Here is a 21,248-nt window from a genome sequence, read left to right on the forward strand (position 1 = left end):
ACAGTGATATCACCACAAAATATGGGAAGGAGATTCTGGATTTGCCTGGTGCTGCCATGGCTACAACATGCTAGAATTTCCCAGGTTCTCAGTCCTGATTTAAAATGCTAATAAGAACCCAATATCAAAAAAGAATATTCCCCTAAGAACCTTGGTGAGGTTCCATTTCTTTTGTTGTTCTTAAAATGTAGTCCAAGACAGCTTTTATTAAGTTGATTTTCAGGTGGTGCTCACCCTCTGAATAGCCAACTCTCTCAATTTTAAATGTTTCACAAGAACTGAAGATTATCTTGGAAAATGTTACTTATGTGTTCTTCCACAGATCAGACTGATTTCTACATTAACTCAAAACTTCTTCTGGGATGATTAGATTGTAGAATCAAAACAGCCCTAAAAGTCAACCCCAAAGAAACTCCCCGTGACTTTACCATTATGTAACATTGTGGAAGGTCATATCTAAAACTATGTAAGAAAATTAGCAAATCAATGACACTTGGGTTTCCAATCAGAGGATTTTTGTTTCCTAACCCCGTATAAGGGAATCACGCTTATACAAGACAATCAGCTCTAAAGAATATCAGCTTTGCACAGCTATGTTTATAAGAGTGAAACTGAAATTCACCCCACTGCCTCCATCAACCCACCAGGGTCACACAAATAAAGAAATACAGTGAAAACATCCAGGCTTGGCCTACTCACACTAAATGAGACTAAGTTTTAAAATGTACACTGTACTCATAGAGGCAGTATCTATGTAACAGCACATTAAAATTGTCAGGCAAACGTATTTGGTAAATAGGCAAGAAAAACATCAAGGTCATAAAAGAACCAATGCTAGGAAAAAGCAACACCCTAAAATGCAGACATTTTTAGAGTCTTACAAGTCATGCCTAGATATGATTAACATTTTTACACATGATGAAATAAGTACTTTTTTGGAAAATATAAGACCTAGCTATTTCCCTGTTGAGTAAGTTTCAGTTTTTGGATACACAGTAATAAACTGAAGTGTTTTCATGTTCATTAATTGAGGATCAATCTGTTGCCCTGAGAAACAGCTCCTGGAAAATGAGATATCCATAACCTTTCTTTTTCCCCACAAAATGCTTTTTGCAATTAAATTTGATCTCTAACCTATTTGCATGGTCCTATGATAGCATTTAAATGGATACAACTTGAGCTATATGCAACATTCTATAGAACATTCTCTTTGCAGGAATTAATTAGGTAAAGGACAGGTTCCCTTGATGGCACTCGACTTTTAATGTCGTGATCCATTTCTGTTATTTAGGTCAAAGACAGGCCACTTGTGGCAGGCATGTTACCAAAGCAGTTGTTAATGACCTCTGTGCTCTTCCATATAAGACCCATTTTCTGATTTTCTTTATATTCCTTCCTGCCATTATTCTTCCTCCTCCATGAACTTTTATCTTCTTTCTTTGCAATTTCCCCCACTGCTCTTTGCTGATGATTAGCATGAGCCTATTCAAGTCTGCTGGTGACAGTGAAGGTTGATACTTGAATCCTGATACAGGATACAACACCAAAAATTTATCAACAAAGGTAAGCACATAGAATATCATACAGGGAACTTCATTTTGAAGATGTTTATGAGAGGAAATAGCCAATTATAATTCTAAGGGTCAAGACTGATATAGAAAATAATGGCCTATGATATAGTGAGACTGCTTATTCTAGGTAGAACAAACTGGCTTTGATGCTAGTTCCAAAAGAGAAGGTCTTCCAGATACCTTGAATACCAATTATTGGAAACAGAAACGTCCAATGTAATAATTTTAAGCAATCTACCATTCTGCTATATTTGGTTGGATTTCATTAAAAGCTTATATTCAAACTTCACAGTCACATCCTTTATGTCTTAACTTTATATATTTATCACACTCCACAATTAAGATGTGTACTTCCCTGTAATCCCAGCACTTTGAGAGGCCAAGGAGGGCGGATCACGAGGTCAGTAGTTCGAGACCAGCCTGGCCAACATGGTGAAACCCCGTCTCTACTAAAAAATACAAAAATATTAGCTGAGCATAGTGGCGGGCACCTGTAATCCCAGCTACTTGGGAGGCTGAGACGGGAGAATTGCTTGAAGCCGGGCGGTGGAGTTTGCAGTGAGCCGAGACTGTGAAGCTGCACTCCAGCTCGGACAACAGCAGAGAGGCAACAGCAGAGTAAGACTCTGTCTCAAAAAAAAAAAGATGTGTACTGCATCATTTGCATATATCTATCCAATCACAGAAGCCATGGTCCAATCTCCAGGTGGGGGACTAGGCAAGTAGCTCCTGTTAGAGATGCAGGTTCCCAAGTCTGCTACAATGAAAAGATTTAGCTGCATTGTTAAAGAATAAAATTCATAATGTATTGCCCTAAACCTAGATTTACTAGAAATATTCTCAACTATGATAAACTGTTGTCACAAAGGAAAGCTGACATTTTCCCAATGTAAGTTCTAGTGCTTCATTATATCCCAACAAATTCCCCAAGTCGGACAATGTAATACTCCACATCCCAGACTGAGACATAATCTGCTCTTGATAAAACCAGAAACAGTCACAGAATGCTAGAAAGAATCCTTCCTGAGTTGTACCAGAAAATAATGCCTGGCATTGGGTGACAGACAGGAACTTGTCAAAGACAGAAAAAGACATACCTACCTTTCTGAAGATTGTGCATGTTCACCATGTTAGGATAACTTACCTTTATACCTGTTCTGTGTGGAGAGTCTCTTCATGACCGTTTTCAACCCACAGTGGGATGTATGTGTGACAAGAAATAAACTTGTGAGGATAAAGAAGCATTATGCCACCATTTAGAGCAAAAAGCCTTCCTAGTGAGTGCTATACAGACAAATTGGAGGAAAAAGAAAGACCATGTCGTATAATTCCTCAGGTTTATAACTCCCTGTTTCAGAGTGAAACAGTATTTCCACATCGTAAGTATGGCAACGTGACTTTCAATAATACCAAAAGACTTGGTAAGAGCAATCTTATGCCAAAACTTTCTTCAGACGTTGTATCCTTCACATGACAGATACAGAGGCATATGCTTATGTAATTAGATGAATGTGTATTACATAATTTTCTCTCTATATTGCCAACTTCTCCACTTGTTTCTCCTCAGTGTACCTTAAGAGAATGAAAGAGCATATGGGACCAAAACTACTAAGAAAAATGGGAAAAAGAATAACAACAGACAGCTGCATACAGATAATAAGCTGAGAAATAAAGAATCAAGAAAACCACATAGATCTGGGGGGCATAGCATTATAATTGGTGTCTGCTCCCATGTGGCCACACCATAATGTGACTTTACTATTTTTTCAGATAATGTCATACATCATTTTCCTAAAACCAAGAAGTCAAATGAGTCTGGATTATAAAACCAAGGCTGCATTTAGAAAGTCAGAAGGTTAGTAGGACCCACTAAGTCAGGGATTTTCAACAAATCACTTAGACATAGTTATTCAGAAATTTCAAGTGTGTGCTCATCTTTACTATGGCCACATCAAGAAAACAACATGAGAAAGAAGTGGAGACACAGGTTATAGATGCCCACAGCACTGAAGTGTCTTTACCACCAGTGCTAGAAGCACCTTCATGAAGTCAGAACTAAACCCATGAACCAGAAGCATCACTAGTAGACACAATTAACAATCACAAGACTCTCTTCCAAATACACAATATATATACATATATATATATACATATGTACACACACACTCACAAAATAGAAAATACATACATACATGTATACACACACACATATATATATATATACACACACAAACATACAGAATAGCTATGAATATATAAACCAAACAGATACTAATAAACTTAGAGAGAATTTCTGCCCTATACCTGAAAGATACCCAAGAATGCTTTAAGCTTTGCTAATTGTAAAAAGTAAACTCTTGAATATCTTTGTCATTTGGAAGGCCTAAGAAATTCAGAGAACTCAAACCTTTTGAGAAAACAGCTATACCCTTTAAATAGCCTCAACATTCTAGGCAATGCAAAAGGGGAGAGTCTCAAAATTATTAACCAATTTGGAGTTAAATTCAATAAGATAAGGTGATTTAATTCATGAAGACCTGAAGCCCTTACAACAAAAATATTGCCTGAATTGGTTTTGCTGCTGTGGTTATTGTTTGTCAGTCGCTATTCTAATCTAAAGAAAACACACAGGGAGTAAGCAAGTGGGAGAACATTTAGGGTTGTTAAGCAAGGCACATCTCTTCACTCGTCTCATAAGAACACTAGTCATTTACTTCCCAAGTTCCTGGAGGAGAGAATTACTTATGAATCTTTCAGAAGAGTCATCCTTTTATATATTGTCCCTTAAGATTCTCCAAATCTCTGAACACCTTGACAAAGTTCCAGTATGAAAGGCTGCTGTACTTACGATCATTGCACTGGTTTCCGGAATATGAGGTCATAGAACAATCACAGGTGAAGCCCTCCCACTGTTGCATGCAGACCCCCTGGTTGGCACATGAATCTTCCTGGCAGGTGGTACTGGGTCCTATTGATGCACAAGAAGAGGGGGGAAAAAAGAAAAAGGAGAGAGAGAAGAAATGTTAAAAATTAGATTCAAAGAAATCACCTGAATGTACCATTCTCATGCCCCCAAACATTTGAAGACACAGCACCAAAATTGTCAACTCAATCTCATGCAACAAAAACTCAGTATATACAAAAGATGACGGAAGTACACACTTAGCCACAAACTATCAACAGTTACACACAGAAGGGAGAGGGCTGAACACACTGTTCTCCTTTGGGTTGACTTTGCAAAATAGCTTCATCTCTAACTTTCAACTAGAAAGATATCTCATTTGGATTATAGTCTTTTTAATGTAGAATGCTAACACTGAAAAAAAATTCATTCCCATGATTCTTATAAATTAAGGCACAATGTTTTTTTAATCCTGAAACCAAAAGTCCCTATGTCTACCTTGTGACATAAAAAAGATGTTTAATGATATTGATAATGATGAAAAGAAGGAGAAGAAGGAGGATTTAGCAGCCAGCATGTGTTGATGTTTTGTAGGAGGGGAGTACTGGGTACTAAACATTTACATTATTTACATTATCTCGCTGAGCTTTCTAGGTAATCTAAGATCTAAGTAATTATGATTACCTCCAATTTACAAATTTTAAAAAACTGAGCTCAGGAAGGCACGGTAATTTACTCAAGGTCACATAGTCGGTAATTGAAGGATGCTGATGTCCAACTTAGGTAAACTAACTCTAAAACCTATGCTGTCGACTATACCAGTGGTTCTCAACGTGTAGTTCTCAGATGACCACCAACTGGGAACGTGTCAGGAATGCAAACACTTGGAGCTCATCCCAGATCCACTGAATAAGAAACTTTTGCAGGGAGGCATATATCTGTTTTTATAAGCTTCCAGAACATTCGAATGCAGTCTGAAGTTTGAGAGCCATTGCGCTACAGCACACTGCTGCTCCAGGTATTCTAAAAATGGATTCTTTTGTTGTTGTTGTCAAGACACTCTCACTCTGTTGCCAGGCTGGAGTGCAGTGGCACCATCTCGGCTCACTGCAATCTCCAACTACCGGCTTCAAGCTATTCTCCTGCCTCAGCCTCCCGAGTAGCTGGGATTACAGGCATACACCACTACATTCAGCTAATTTTTTTTTATTTTTAGTAGAGACAGGGTTTCACCATGTTGGCCAGGATGGTCTTGATTTCCTGACCTCGTGATCCACCTGCCTCGGCCTCCCAAAGTGCTGGGATTACAGGATTGAACCACTGCGCCCGGTTAAAAACAAATTCTCTTAAATGGAGTGTGCGTGCGCTGGAGCATGCAAAAGGGAATCATTTGTGCTATAGAAAGAAAATATTGGAAATTGTGTTTCTTTTAATTAATTCTAAATTATTTCTATTTCTGTGTGTCTTTCATATGTTAATATATAAGAATAATAGTACATGTATACAACTTATAAATAAGTTTACTTATTTTGAAGGTATTCTCAAAATCTTTCACTGATATGAGCGGGGCATTAAAATTTTTTGATGATCTGTCTCTTACAGATTGCCATTAAACTCTCTCTTTTGGTCAGCCTGGCACTTGTCTTCAACCATTCTCTCTCTTTTCTGATATTTTCTGCCTTAACTTTGGGATTAAAGATAAATCTATACCTTTAGGAGTATCTGGACTCACAGGAAATATCTTAATATTCAGGATAACTCCATGAATTTCCCAGAGAATCTCAGCAAAGGAGATGAGCCCTTTGACTCACCAAATATATGTCAGGAACTAAGGCATAAAAGCACATCACAGAGTAAAACATATAACCATTGCAATAACAGCATATTTCACAGTTTCTAACCTAAGCCTCACAAAAGCAAGAATACTGAAATGAAAGAACACAGGGTCCTAAAGATGCATGTTCAAAAGAGATGCACGACTACAAAGGGTTCGTCTTCTGGGTAGCAAGGCGTTTTGCATTTATTCATGAAGGGTGGAAGCAGGGCAGGCCATCACTCATAATACAATGCTATGAAGACATGACATAAGAAAGTTCAAAACAATTACTAACGCTGGGGTTACAGCACTGCTGCTGGGTTTCTGTAGCTCCTATTGTCCATGTGGTTGCCCCATGTAGAGATGAAAGGAGGTATGTGGTCATGTTCTCAGTGGGTCTTAAACTTGAGCATTGTGTTATACAAGTTTCATTAACAATGGTAAATCAGGACAGCTTCTTTCAAAGGATAAAAGCTTCTGAGAAGTCCACAGGGGCTCCCTGGACAAACAACTCTCACCATACAATTGGCTAGTAATTCAATTGTACTCGATAATCAGAAACACATGGAAGGTTTTACTGTAAATGGCAGTAAAACAGCAAAAACTCTGGGAAAACACAATAATTCTTTGAATGTTGATTGAATCTAAAGATGAAGCCTTTTCCATGTCTTTTGCCTTCCCTCTAACTGCCAAATTTTAACCATTTTCTAAGGACCAGCCTGAATGCCTTCTTCAATGAAACATTAGTCAATAACTTCAAACAATAATTCTCCCACTTTTGTGTGGCCATAGCAATTTTTATCTGCATCATTAATTTTTGTATATAATATTCAATTTAGCACTTTATTACACATTGCACTGTCTTCTCATATGATCCTCTAATTGCTTTATGTTTTTACTATTTTATCATCAAAAGTTTGAAAGGTGCTTGCTATTAGAAATCAGCTAATATTCTCTGGTTAGGTCCTTGTGGCACTAAGTCTATCGTGCAGGTGCAGAAACAGTGTATCAGTAAATGTTGGGGTGATCTGAATTGTAACTACCCTTCACTTGCTGTACCATGATTCCAAAACCTGAATGTAGGAGCATGTCTTCACTCTGCAAAGTGAGTAATCTTTTCCGTTTGTCAAAAGCTCATCAGGTATCAAATACAGGGCGGGGATTATAGGTTATTTATTAATTCCACTGAATTTGCTTCACTTGCATTAAGTGGCAAAGGCCATGTAGAATCAGATAGTACTGGAAGACTGACTACATTGTAAGCATTCAAGAACAACAGTATTGTCACTAAGGACTTAACAGAACTTTCAACTTCTCATCAAACTGGAACAAACCTTGAACTTCCTTTCAAGATTGAGCTCCTAAGAGCCCCTGCCTCCTTCTCCAGTCTTATTTCTTACTATATGTCCCTAGCTCATAGTGCTACAGCCCTCTCCTGCTTTTAATTCCTAACACAATGATTCCCAGAGTGTTGCTCCTAAACCAGCAGCAACTGCATCTCCTGGAAGCTTATGAGAAAAACACACTTTAAGGCTGTACCCAGACCTACTGACTGGGGGCAGAATTGAGAAATGTGCATTGTAACAAGCCCTCCGGGTGGTTCAGATGTCTGCTCATATTCCCAGACCACTGCCTTAACACTTCATGCCCACCCCTACCTTCAAGTTCCTTTGTTCTTTTTGCTGGACCCATGGCCTTAATTGTGTTTTCTCCAGATTCAAATTTCATTTTTATTCTTCAAGTTTCAGCTCAAAATGAGCTTTCTCCAAACTATCCTACTGAAGGAAGCCCCCATTAGCAGGACATTTACTCTTCATCATGTTTCCCTATTTACTTAACTCATAACAATTATGTGGCCTGTAATTAAATTAATTTCTTTTTAATTGAAATAGTTGTTTATATTTACGGGATGCAATGTTACATTTTAATATATGTTTACACATGGAATGGTTAAATCAAGCTAATTAACAAATCAATCACCTCACAATCTTAGCACTTTTTTGTGGTGAAAACATTTAATATCTATTCTTCTAACGATTTTGAAATTTAAAATACATTATTATTTGTTGTAGTCACCATTCTATGCAATAGACTGCCAAAGCCTATTCCTCTTTTCTAATTGAAACTTTGTACCCATGGATCAACATCTCTTATTTTTCCATCCATCCCCTCCCCCAGCCTCCTATAGCCACTATTCTGTTTTCTACTTCTATGAGTTCAAATTTCTTAGATTCCACATATAAGTGAGATCATGTGGTATCTGTCTTTTTGTGTCTGGCTTATTTCACTTGGCATAATATCCTCCAAGTTCATCCATGTTGTTGCAAATGAGAGAGAATTTCCCACTTTTTTTTTTTTTAGATGGAGTCTTGCTCTGTCGCCAGGTTGGAGTGCAGTGGCACAATCTCGGCTCACTGCAACCTCTGCCACCCGGGTTCAAGCGATTTTCCTGCCTCAGCCTCCCCAGTAGCTGGGACTACAGGCACACGCCGCCATGCCTGGCTAAGTTTTGTATTTTTAGTAAAGATGGGGTTTCATCATGTTGGCCAGGATGGTCTCAATCTCTTGACCTCGTGATCCACCCGCCTCGGCCTCCTGAAGTGCTGGGATTCAGGCAGGAGCCACCGCACCTGGCCTTCCCACTTTTTTTTAAGACCTAATAAAACAATCTGTTAAGGGGCTATTGTCTAAAATATATAAGAAATTCAAACAACTCATAATAAGAAACAAATAGCCCAATCAAAAAATGAGCAAAGGCATTGCATCATGTACATATACTACGTCTTCTTTATCCATTCATCTGAGAATGAACACCCAGGTTCTTTCTAATTCTTAGATATTGTGAATAATGCTCCAATGAACATGGGAGTGCAGATATCTCTTTGGTGTACTGCCTTCAATTCTTTTGGACTGAAACCCAGAAGCAGGAATCATATGGTAATTCTATTTTTAGTTTTCTGAGGAAACTCCATTCTGTTTTCCATAATGGTTATGTTAATTTACATTCCCACCAACAATGCACAAGTGTTCCCTGTTCCCCACACCTTTGCCAATACTTGTTTTTTTTTTTTTTTTTTTTTTTTTTTTTTTTTTTGTCTTTTTGATAATAGCTATTCTAACAGGTGCGAGGTGATATCTCATTGTGGTTTTAATTTGCATTTTCCCAAAGATGAGTGACGTTGAGCATTTTTTCATATATCTGTTGGCCATTTGCACATCTTCTTTTAAGTATCTAGTTGGATTCTTTGTTCATTTTTTGATTGGGCTATTTGTTTTCTTATTGAGTTGTTTGCATCTCATATATTTCGGATAACAGCACCTTATCAGATATATGCTTTACAAATATTTTCTCCCAATCTATGGGTTATTTCTTCACTCAATTGTTTTCTTGATGTGCAGAAGCTTCCTAGTTTCATGCAATCTCATTTGTTTATGTTGCCTATGTTTTGAAGTCACATCCAAGAAATCCTTGCCCAGAAACAATGTAATGGAGCACTTCCTGTATGTTTTCTTCTAGTAGTTTTATAGTTTCAGGTCTAACATTTGAATCTTTAATATATTTTGAGATGATTTTTGTATATGGTATAAAAAGGGGTCCAATTTTATTTTTCTGCATGTAAATATCTATTTTGTCCAATACCATTTATTGTATCCTTTCTCCATTGTATACTTGTGGCACCTTTGTTTAAAAAAAACAGTTAACCATAATGCATAGGTTTATTTTGGGGGTCTCTATCCTGTTCCACTGGTCAATGTGTCTGGTTTTTGTCGGTACTATTAAGTTCCTCACTGTCTTTCAAATCCTAGTGGACTGTAAGCCTCTCAAGGGCAGAAGCCTTGTCTGCCTTGGTCACCTTTACAACTCTAATTTCTGATATTGTATTTGGTATGGCGTGAGGGCTCTATTCAAAATACGCAAAACATTATTGAATAAAAGAAAGAACTAAATAACAAAGAAAAAATAAAGAAAGAAATTAAGCCATCCATTTAGAATTTAAAGCAAAATGGTTCTTATAGCAATTTATCCCTAGAATTTACCAATAAGAGCTTACATAAGTAATATCTTACTTAAAACTGTTTTTCTTTATATTTTTTCTTAGGATGGGTTGGGTGGTGGTATTTAATTGGCCATGTGTCCTTTGATTTCAGTCTCACTAGATGTTGACAAGAACTCTTTGGTATTTCTAAGCCCAGGTATAGTATGTAATAACTATTGAATGAATGAGAGTCTGGGCTAGACTCTAGAACAATTTCTAGATGATCATTTTATAAGTTCCTATTCTTACTTCAACCTATTTAAGTATATCCTTTCCTAAACAGAGTCTATTTTATGTCAATGTATTTAATGTATGCATTTCACATAGCAGTGTGTCAAAAAAAATTGAGGGGAAAAAAAAAAGCTTCAACAGCGCTTCCCACCACACATATATTGATATCAAATAATCTTGTACAAATCAGAAAGAGGATAGATGATATAACAATGGACACAGCTTACCTAGTGCTTATTATGAACGAGACACTATACTAAATGCTTTTAAGATATTGATTCAATTAATCTTCATAAGCACATAGTAAAGCAAATATAATTAAAGTAGTAAAGAATCAGAGAAACAGAAATTATTTTCTCATAGGAGATCTCCATAATTTCAAATTTAAATAATTTTTAAACTGTTGATTGAATCAAAAGGCAAAGATTTCAGAAAAGTAAACTGAGGCACAGAAAAGTGACATAATTTTCCCCAAAATCCATAGGTGGCAAGTGAGAGGGTGAGGTCTCAAACCCAAGCTTGCCAATTGTGCAGCCCACTCACCGAAACTCTCATGGATGTGGGTAAGCCAGAGTGGGGTATGTGCACGTGTGGTGTCATTGGATTAATAAAAGTAACTTGAGGTATTTCTAACCTACAACTGGGAAAAGGTGACATCTTGATGTAAGGATTTGTTTTCGTTTTTGTTTTTTACAAGGAAAACTTTCAAATACCATTTCAATTCAATTAAAACTAAACAGGAAGATCTAGTTTTGTACAATTTTATGGACAGAAATTTGTATCAAATAAATATGTTTATAAGCATAACAGACAATCCTAGGGACTTAATAATTATAATTTTTCTTAAAACACTCTTCCAAATCAACATAAAATTCCAGACATTCTAAGATAGCACAAATCTATATAATTACATATTTACAAAGCCTTTTTTATCATTGTCATTGTTAATTGTTAATATCTTAAACATTGAAAGGCCTTGGGAAATTCCTGTATAGGAATGGTATAAATTACTTTTGCTCTTGAGATGTGATTAACTCTCACTGACATAGTCTCATATCCCTATGAAAAAAGATGGTGACTTTCTTTGTATACTAGAGAAAGTGACAAGACAACAGAAATGTGTCTGGAAAGACGAAATAAGATGTCAATGGTGGTAATACTTTTGTTTCTAATTTCCAACTCTGCTTTTAGTTTGCTGGAAAACATGAAACTGCATCTCATTCCCTTATCATTTTATTTCTCAAATAATTCTGATGGCTGCCACAAATTTCCTATCATTTTTCTTGAATGTGGGATTGTTTCTCTCATTAAGAATTGTCTGATACAACCATTTTATGCCTGTCACACTGCTCAAGAATCCACCCTTGCAGCACGTGTGTACTGATTTAGTCAATTCCGCTTCATGGCCTAGAAAATCAAAAGTTGATAGATTATCTTTTATTGTTTGTAGGTCCTTGAAATAGACTCGCTTCCTAAAGCTCACAACACTAGTATCAGAATGCACTTTCGCTGTTATTGCCCAAGTAAGTCTTAACCAAACCTGTGTTTCAAACAAACCAATTTGAAATTCATAAGTAGTGCTAAAGCAGCACCAGCTAGTTCTAACCAGACAAGAAGTGGATGGAGAAATGTAGGGTGCAGGGGTAGGGGGTAAGGGGGAAAAGGAGAAGTGACAGGCCTGGAGACCATATCAAGTTTGTCTTCTCAATGTGCATTCCTTTAGAGGGCCGAGGCTGGTGACCCAGGAGTGAGAACGAGGTAAGGCTGATCTATCAACCTTCACTAACTGTAATCACAAGGAGTGAAGGGCTTAAGTCAAAGGGCTTAGACTCTATGGGTGTAACCTAAATGTGAAGTTATCATAGTAGAACTCTGTGCTAACCAAAGGGTTTGCCTGTCCCAACAAACCACAGCTTCCATGGGAAGGAGCATTATGAGAGTTGGTGATATGGTTGGCTGTGTCCCCACCCAAATCTCATCTTGAATTGTAGCTCCCATAATTCCCATGTGTTGTGGGAGGGGCCCGGAAGGATGTAACTGAATCATGGGGGTGGATTTTTCCCATGCTGTTCTCATGATAGTGAATAAGTCTCATGAGATCTGATGGGTTTATAAAGGGGAGTTCCCCTACACAAATTCTTTCTTGCCTGCTGCCACATAAGATGTGAGTTTGCTCCTCTTTTGCCTTCCACCATGATTGTGAGGCCTGTCCAGCCACGTGGAACTGAGTCCTTTAAGCTTCTTTTTCTTTATAAATTACTCAGTCTTGGGTATATCTTTATTAGCAACATGAGAACAGACTAATACAAGCTATGAACTGTCTAAAGAGATCTTCCACCTTCGACTTAATTTTCTACCCCGGTAAGTGCCTAATCTTTCTACTTTCACATTTTTAAATTTACATTGTTTTATAGGAAAAAAATGAGTGAACAGTAGTTGGGTGGAAGGAAAAAAGCACAGAAAAGATGAATATACATAGATATATGTGTATGTGTGTGTATTTATATAAGTCTCATATAAATAAGTCTATAGAAACCCTACAGGGAAATTTTTGAAAATGCAAATGAATTATGAAAGACTCTTACTGCCTACCTGAGAAATCTATAGTCTCTACTGCTAAAATATAAAAATTAAAGAGTTGAGAGGCTTCAGGAGAATGTGATGCCTAATTTTATGTGTCGAACTGACTGAGCTAAGGGATGCCCAGATACCTGGTCATTATATGTAATAATAATGAAATATTGTTTCCAGGTATGTCTTTGAGGGTATTTACAAATGAGATTAGCATTTTAACTGGTAAAGAGAATAAAGCAGACGGTCCCCAATGTGAGTGGGCATCATCCAATCTGTTGTGGTCCTATTATGAATAGAAGAAAAAGGCAGAGGAAGGGGGAATTCACTTTCTTTGCTTGAGGTGAGACATTGGACACTGGTGCTCCCGGTTTTTGGGCTTTTCAAATCAGAGCAGAACTTACTCTATCATGCCACTTCTGCCCCTGCCACCCCCATTCCCAGAATCCAACTGTTTTGTTCTCTAGCATACAGACAGTGGACTGTGGAGTTTCTTGGCCTTCATAATCATGTGAGCCAATTCCTATATATACATATATAAATTCCTATATATATAAAAAAAGATAAGATGTATATATCCTATATAGCATAGATAGGATAGCTCTCTGGAGAACCCTAACTAATACAGAGGGTATTACTTATAATAAGGATAGCCTATTTACTTAGCTGAATATATGTCTTGGACCCTTCAGCAAAGCTACTTCCATAGCTTTCAGAGTATTTCTAAATTTACAGTGTTGAGCCCCCTTGGCTTTTCTGAAGAGAGTCATTTACAGACAACATAAGATCTATTCATTTTAACTGGAGGAAGCCAAATTTACTTATATTTAGCTTTAAAATAAGAAAGCAACAATCCCTTAAAAATGTCAAGTAAATCCACTGAGACGTGAATACACTAGGTCCCATTTTATAGAAAATAAGGCAATGCCAGAGAATAGGGTCCTAAATCTTATTATAAAATTTCATTGGCAGAGAGACCTAAGGGTGGTTGTATTCCCAAGATCATGCTTTTTGTCTTGAAGTCAGGACCTATGCCTTACCAAGATAAGGAAGGCATCAAAACCACTCTTCTCAAGCATGTTCAGATGTTTATGGCTTCCTCTTCTCAAACGGAGGTTTTTAAAAGGCCATATGACTAGAGTCATCAGTGAAAAAGACAAACAATAAAATCTAACATTTGGATCATTTCACTAACACCCTTATTCTCTTCAACCACTTCAACCCTCTCATAATACATTGGATGTAAAATTGGTTATGGCCATGGATGGGAATTGGTTGACTGAGATGGCTTCATGGTGTCTTTATCCCCAATGGCCTTTTATTGGTGATATATCACTAGTAAATGTTTAACAACCAGCATCCCAGGAAAAGGAAAATAAAACTGATTTGTAACATGTGTTGGTTTTATTAGTATTCCACTCATAGTCAATTTCAAGCTATAACATGTTACATCATGTAAACTGGCTTATAAAATCCCTAGAAATTCCTGTGCTAGTGCCAGCTCTAGCACAGCACTACTCTTGATGGTCAATGATCTAAAAAGAATAGTTACAGCTTAAAAGTAAATTCATTTACCCACAGCACACTTCCATGACAGTAGAGAGGTGGGAGTTGATACTTGCTGCAGGTAGGGTATTTGTAAGAGTGAGAGGATGGCTGGTAGCATGAAGCCTTCTTCCTCAACCCACCCTATTTTCAGGGGATGCCTGGGTCACAAAGTTCAAATAACTCTTTTCAAAGTGATACACAATCCCCCATAAGTCAATGATTCTTTAGAAAATATAAATTGAGGAGTCTATCTGTTTTTCCTTGTTTTCTAGGCACTGATCTAGGGGTCTGCTGGGGCAGTGGAATATACTTTAAAAGAGAAGGAGAAGGAGTTTCAGAGGTCAGTCTCAACAAAAAAAGAGGTAATTTAAAATACATTGCTCTAACATTGTGCAAATATTATCCAGAATTTTCCAAAATGGTGTTGATATGAAAACAATCTACGATAAAGTCAGCATGGAGGACATATTCTCTGATACTCTCAGATACTCTATGGTCATCCACGTACTCTTTCTGCTTTGGAAATAAGCAAATCCAGGCTCACACCATATGGCATAATAGGCAAAAGGTCATGGGCTTTAAAATCCAGTTTAATCACTTACTAGTAAATGTGACCTTGGGCTGGTGATATAAACTCTAAACCTCAGTGTGCCCATCTGCATAAAGGAGATATATATTTCTACTGCATCATATGGTGTGAGGATTAAATGAGAGAACATATGCAAGACCTATAAAGTCACCTATGAAACAGAGATAACAATATCTATCAGGTAAGGTTGTAGTCACAATGGAGATACAACCTGCCAAGTCCTTAGTGTACACCATCATCAAAGAGACTGTCAATAAAGGTCATCAGCAATTCTGCTGGAAAGGACAATAATCAGGTTTCCTCCTCCCACTTAGGTTGAGTGTACAGTTTATGAGGAGTCCAGAAACAAGATGCATTATGGTAGTATGCCACACTGACACAGTTGTTTTGTACGCCTCTCTTGTATAATGTAGAGGAAAAGGACACAAGAACAATAATGGTAACTTCACTGTAATTTCTGTCTCTCTTATTATTTTCCATAATAGAAATCATTTTGAAGAACTTATAATAGGTCAAATACTATATTTTATAACATAAAATACAATGGAGAATTTGATACAATCTTTAGTTTGGGAGAAAATGAGGTAGAGGACAATATTCATCATAGTAAAGACAATTGCGGTATTAAAATTTCTTTTACCTACTAAAGGTGTTTGGCTAACCTGTTCTAAAATTCTAACTCTGTTCTAAAATGCTTTTAAAGAATCTTGAGATTTTCAAGGCATCTGAACCCAATACATTGATTGACTTTCTCAAAATAGCCAGCACTTAGCGCCCAGATCCAATGGATCCTGGATCCCCTGACCACTTGTTCACCATCTGGGCAGAGGGGCACCTTACATTTCTAGAAAAAAGTCATTAAACTTCAGAAATAAAGCTTGCTAAGAGAAGTTATAATTAAAGGTGGAATAGGAAGATTCTAATTTATCACCTAATACAAAAAATCACTTATTCTTTTATTTCTCATAGTTTACATCATCTGCCTCACACCCCACAGGTCAATCTTAATATTTCTTTTATAGTTCTGCAGCTCCTTTCTTCCAAGGGAATCTCTTCCCTTTCACTAATACCTTTCTTAAAAACAGAAAGGAATTAGAAAGTTATTTCTAAATGTTCTGTAGAAACTGTCATTCTATCAGAGGTACACTGATACAAAGACTGCACTGCTCAGCAAGGCAACCTCCCTCCTGTGGATCACAGGAGTACCATGGAGAGCTCCTATGTCCTCTATTGACCCAGAGAGATGTAGATTCCGGCCTGAAACCAGGGAAGTTGGTAAACTTCTTCCTTGATATTTTTTGTCATAATATGAAAATAAATGTGCTACTAACCAGAACACCAGTGTAGCAGTGGAGAGGGGGTGTGCAGCAAACAGGAGAAAGAGTTCACTTTCTTTCTAGTTCTTCGAGGTTTCATGCAAAAGGGAAACTTGTTTACCTCCTTGGCCGGGTAAAGTAACAGGCACTGGGGGCATGTCTCTTCCCTCTGTCTTGGAATATGCTGCTTCACTCCCGACTCGGCTCTCTGTTTCTAGTTTCTGTGTGCATCATCCCTTCTCCATTCTAGTGTCAGAGTGATCTTGATAAAACGAAAATCTAACCCAAATCTCTGTCCTCCTTACAGCATCCTTGGGATTAAGTACAACTCCTTACAGGAAAAGCCTGTCATTACCTGTCTCTATCCTACCTCTCTCATTTTATCTTCTATCATATCCCCACACACACATTATTTTGGCCACATTGAGCTTCTTGTAGGTTCCCAAATAAGCCAAGTTCTCGAATATGCGTCCATTGTTCATCCATCTAAAACTTACTTGTCCTTCAGACTCAGCTCAAACTCTCTCTGAGAAGATATCCCCTGAGCACTCCCCATGACCACCATGACCCTACACCATCCAGTGTCTTCCTTCATGCTCACATGGCAGGATGCATGTCTCTAGGATAGCAGTTTTCACTTTGCATTGTAAGTATTGGCTGATCATCTGTGGAATTCTTTGAAGTTAGAGACCGCATCTCATCTGCAGTATCCTAGCAGCCCTAGTACCTAGTCCCTGACACACAGGCATAGCTGACACTAAGTTCCTGTTAAATTGAACAACACACTCACTGGAGAAGTTAAAAATGCTTAAATACAAATAAAACACTACCCCAACCACACAATAACAAGAGGACTTAAGCTGTTGACTCATCTAGACTCATTATGTCACTTCTTATACTTCCTTGTTATGTTTCCTTCTGAATACATTTTTGACTAGGCTTCCGACTGCCTCATTTCTTTGTCATATATCTTCACTACCCTTTGTACTTCATGGTAATTAGTACTATCTGTACTCACAGGTTGTAGCTGAAAAAGCCAGCTTGTAGCTGAAAAAGCCAGCTTGTAGCTGAAAAAGCCAGCTTGTGAGTAATAGTCCACACCCCAATGTTAGGAAACAAAAAACTAAAAGCTTTTCCTATAAAACAGAGAAAGAGTAGGATGGCCCCAAATAATTAAAAAGAATAGTAGCTCCTGCCACAAACAAAGAGACTGTCAAGTCGTTACAAGAATGGAGGAAAGTTCCTGCCGATGGAGTAATAATGTTAAAATCATATTGATGCCTAGACTGCTTCCATAAAAGGAAACATCAAGATATTCCAAACCACTATGTCCCTAAATCTGTATCTACACTTTAGTAAACAATTTACTTTAGGCATGGAAATCAGTCATTCACTTCTCCCTACAAACCATTATTCCTTTGGATGAGAACTTTCAGATTATTTTGTCATGTCTGGATTCTCTAGGTGAGAGGATATGCTAAGCTCTGGGAATTCAAAATCCATATAGTTCTTACCCTGAGTAATAGTAAAGTCATGGAGGAGATGTAGTTGTCCAGTTTAATTCGCTAAATCCAGTCCTAAGGAGCTTCAACTTCCTTGGTTTGTCTTGCATTGCAGATGGAATCCTGTCCCCTTCTCTCTCCCTTTCATTTGCAGAGTGATATATAGTGGATTTTTCTTGACAATTAAACATAATGTCTAAAACAACAGTATTGCCACAAGGGCCCTCTATACTTTGAAACTGAAAGCTATCGTAAAGCTTCTTCTGACTGTAAGTCCTAACTAGTGTATATTCTTTTATTTAATTTAAATATATATTAAAATATATGTGAACCTGCCAAGAGGCAATAAAGAAAAACAAAGTTATGGTAAAATAATGAGAGAGAGTCTTTATTGGTGGACGTCTTCTGGAGAGATAGGTGCTTGTACTGGTTAGCTACATGGTGTATAACAACTAAGTCACAGCAAAGTCAATGATCTTTTTATATGAAAAGTAATTTTTTGAACGTTACCTTTGCCTTAACCACTTCTAACAATTTGGACTGATTGCAAACTCAGCAGAGGTCATGAGGCCCAGTCTCCTGCTTGACAATCAGCCAAAAGACAGCTAAAATGCTTGTTCCTCCTTTGTTATACTGAGTCATAGCAGCCTGGCACAATAGGATCAGTGGGCCATTACTGACTTTGTAAGATGCCTCTTCGAATAGTGGACAAAGCAGTTTCTGCAATAGACATTCACTAACATCTCACATGCAGTATTTTATAGGGTATTCAGGATTAAAATGACAGATCATCTTCTTCCCCAAGAGTACTTTTTTCCTGAGATCACAAAACAGGAAATTAAAGTGCTCAACCAAAATCCCCAATAGAAAATATAAATCTCTGAAACATTTTAATGACATTAATGTCTCCCAAATGCTCAGAAATATTTAAAACTTTAAAACTAGTTAAGAGAAAATGACATTCTCTTTCATAAAGCCCAAGCACCTAAATGTCCTGCTCTAGGAAATGACCTCCCTGACCTAGAAAATAATAAATTAAGGGCTCAGTTGGCTCTTTTTTACCTTCCAAGTTCTTTCCTCTATCTATGGTGAATAAATTAAGTTGCCCTCCACAGCAACTGCTTGGAGAGGTATTCATCATTTCCAGAGTAAATTAATGTGCTTGTGGGTAGTCACAGTATGGGATGCTGTCAAACCTCTTTGGTACCTCCCCAAAATGGAATCATGTTTCTTTCCCCATGAGGTCTCCTCTTGATAGCTATTTTTTATGCATTGATCTGGGTTATCTGTCACCCTTTCAGAAGAACACAGGGTTCAGCCACCTCCCCACAATGGCTGCTGTCCAAGAGGTGTGACAGCTTGAAGATCTCTAAAGAAAAGATACCAAGAGTTACACAGGGCATCTTTCAGTCCAAAGTGGTAATGGGAACAATAACCTTCTCTACCTTGCAGGTCAGCTTTGGTCAACGCAACTTTGTTAGCAAAAGAACAGAAAAAGCGAAAACAATAACCAGAGGTTAGTAAGAGGTAGAATAAACCAGGATAACATTACAGAAATGAAAACGCAGTCTGCATAACCAACATCACTCAGACGGACAATTGAAATGCTCTACAGGTTCAACAGAGACAGCAAAGACGGGGCTGGGGAGTGGGGCAGGGGGGACGCGCAGAACAGGCACAGAGCCGGCCTCCTCAGAGCCAAGTCAGCAGAGCAGGGCAGAGGCACATCAGACTTGACAAAGCACAGGCAACAGGCAACAAGAGCCTTCTCACATCCACACAGCCAACCTCGGGGAGTGCATGGTCAGACTGAAAGACACGTGTGTGCAATCAGATGGAGCCCACAGAAATAATTCTAAACATTAGGAGCTGAGCATGGAAGAGTCACTTGAGTGTACCCCTCGTCCCCTCTTGCAAATGCCACCTAGGAATTTGGCACTAGAATTAGACATTTGGATCATGGTGATTTGGGAACACCAAAAATCTCAATTTGTTTAATTTTAAAAATATATCCAAACCCAAATAGTTGTGGGCAAAAGAGCACCAGATTAATGTCATTTTTATTTATTCATGCCAGTTTCAAAACAAAGCACATGTATTTCTTTCAGATGTTTATCATCTGCAATTGTTAAACCACATTTCTAGCTGATTATGCCTTGGCCTCTGCAGCAAAGCTGGCCTCAATATAGGAAGATACATTTACCAGTAAAATATTAAATCAGGTATGATTAAAAACAAAACAAAACAAAAAAAAAACCCTAGCTTAAATTGAGAGGTATCAGGTTACAAATAAATGTTGACTAGGAGTTGCCCAGAAATTGCACTTCATATCTAAATTACACATTTTGCATCTATCAGAGACATAAAATCAAATACTTGTTTCAAGATTTTTTTCCTTTTTGCTACTCACGCTTGAGAGTTGAAGAGTAGTAAATTAGTATGTTTTTAAATAATTTTGCTAGCACTTTGGGAGGCCGAGGCGGGTGGATCACCTGAGGTCAAGAGGTGGATCACCTGGCCAACATGGTAAAACCCCATCTCTACTAAAAATACAAAAAATAGCCAGGTATGGTGGTGGACACCTGTAATCCCAGCTACTCGGGAGGCTGAGGCAGGAGAATCGCTTGAAGCTGGGAGGTAGAGGTTGCAGTGAGCCAAGATCACACCACTGCACTCCAGCCTGGGTACCAAGAGCAAAACTCCATCTTAATCAATCAATCAATCAATCAATAAAAATAATTTTGGACTCTTTCACCTTTTATTTTACCTGCTATCATGTGTCTGATATAATAGGGAAGGTAATACATTTACTACCTAGGGATCTTAAACTGTCATTGTCAATGACTTTGATGGAAACATATATTAAATGTAGATAGATACAGATATTTATCTATCTCTCTCTGTGTGTGTGTATATATATATGTTTATCTGTGTATTCTAGATTTGCTAGAATAAAACACATCTTGAGGAGATCCTGGTCTTAGTTCTTAGTTATAAAACCTCATCCCCTACTTGTTTACTATTCTATACAAAAGAAATGATAAATTAAGAAATGGAGGCCAAGATGGGCGGATCACGAGGTCAGGAGATGGAGACCATCCTGGCTAACACGGTGAAACCCCGTCTCTACTAAAAAATACAAAAAACTAGCCGGGCGAGGTGGCG

The 21,248-nt window shown here is 37.8% G+C and overlaps 1 protein-coding gene across 2 annotated transcripts in view; it reads right to left on the bottom strand.

The window, feature by feature from the left end:
* The window catches only part of NRXN3 (neurexin 3), a 1,638,519-nt gene that overhangs the window by 874,999 nt on the left and 742,272 nt on the right, over positions 1-21,248 (bottom strand). For both annotated transcript variants that reach the window (XM_011949472.1, XM_011949473.1), the window contains one exon: positions 4,420-4,539. In XM_011949472.1, coding sequence (XP_011804862.1) covers positions 4,420-4,539 — 120 coding nt within the window. The remainder of the gene's footprint in view (positions 1-4,419; positions 4,540-21,248) is intronic.

Source organism: Colobus angolensis, unplaced genomic scaffold (assembly GCF_000951035.1).
Source record: "Colobus angolensis palliatus isolate OR3802 unplaced genomic scaffold, Cang.pa_1.0 Scaffold3, whole genome shotgun sequence".
NCBI classification, from domain to species: Eukaryota; Metazoa; Chordata; class Mammalia; order Primates; family Cercopithecidae; genus Colobus; species Colobus angolensis.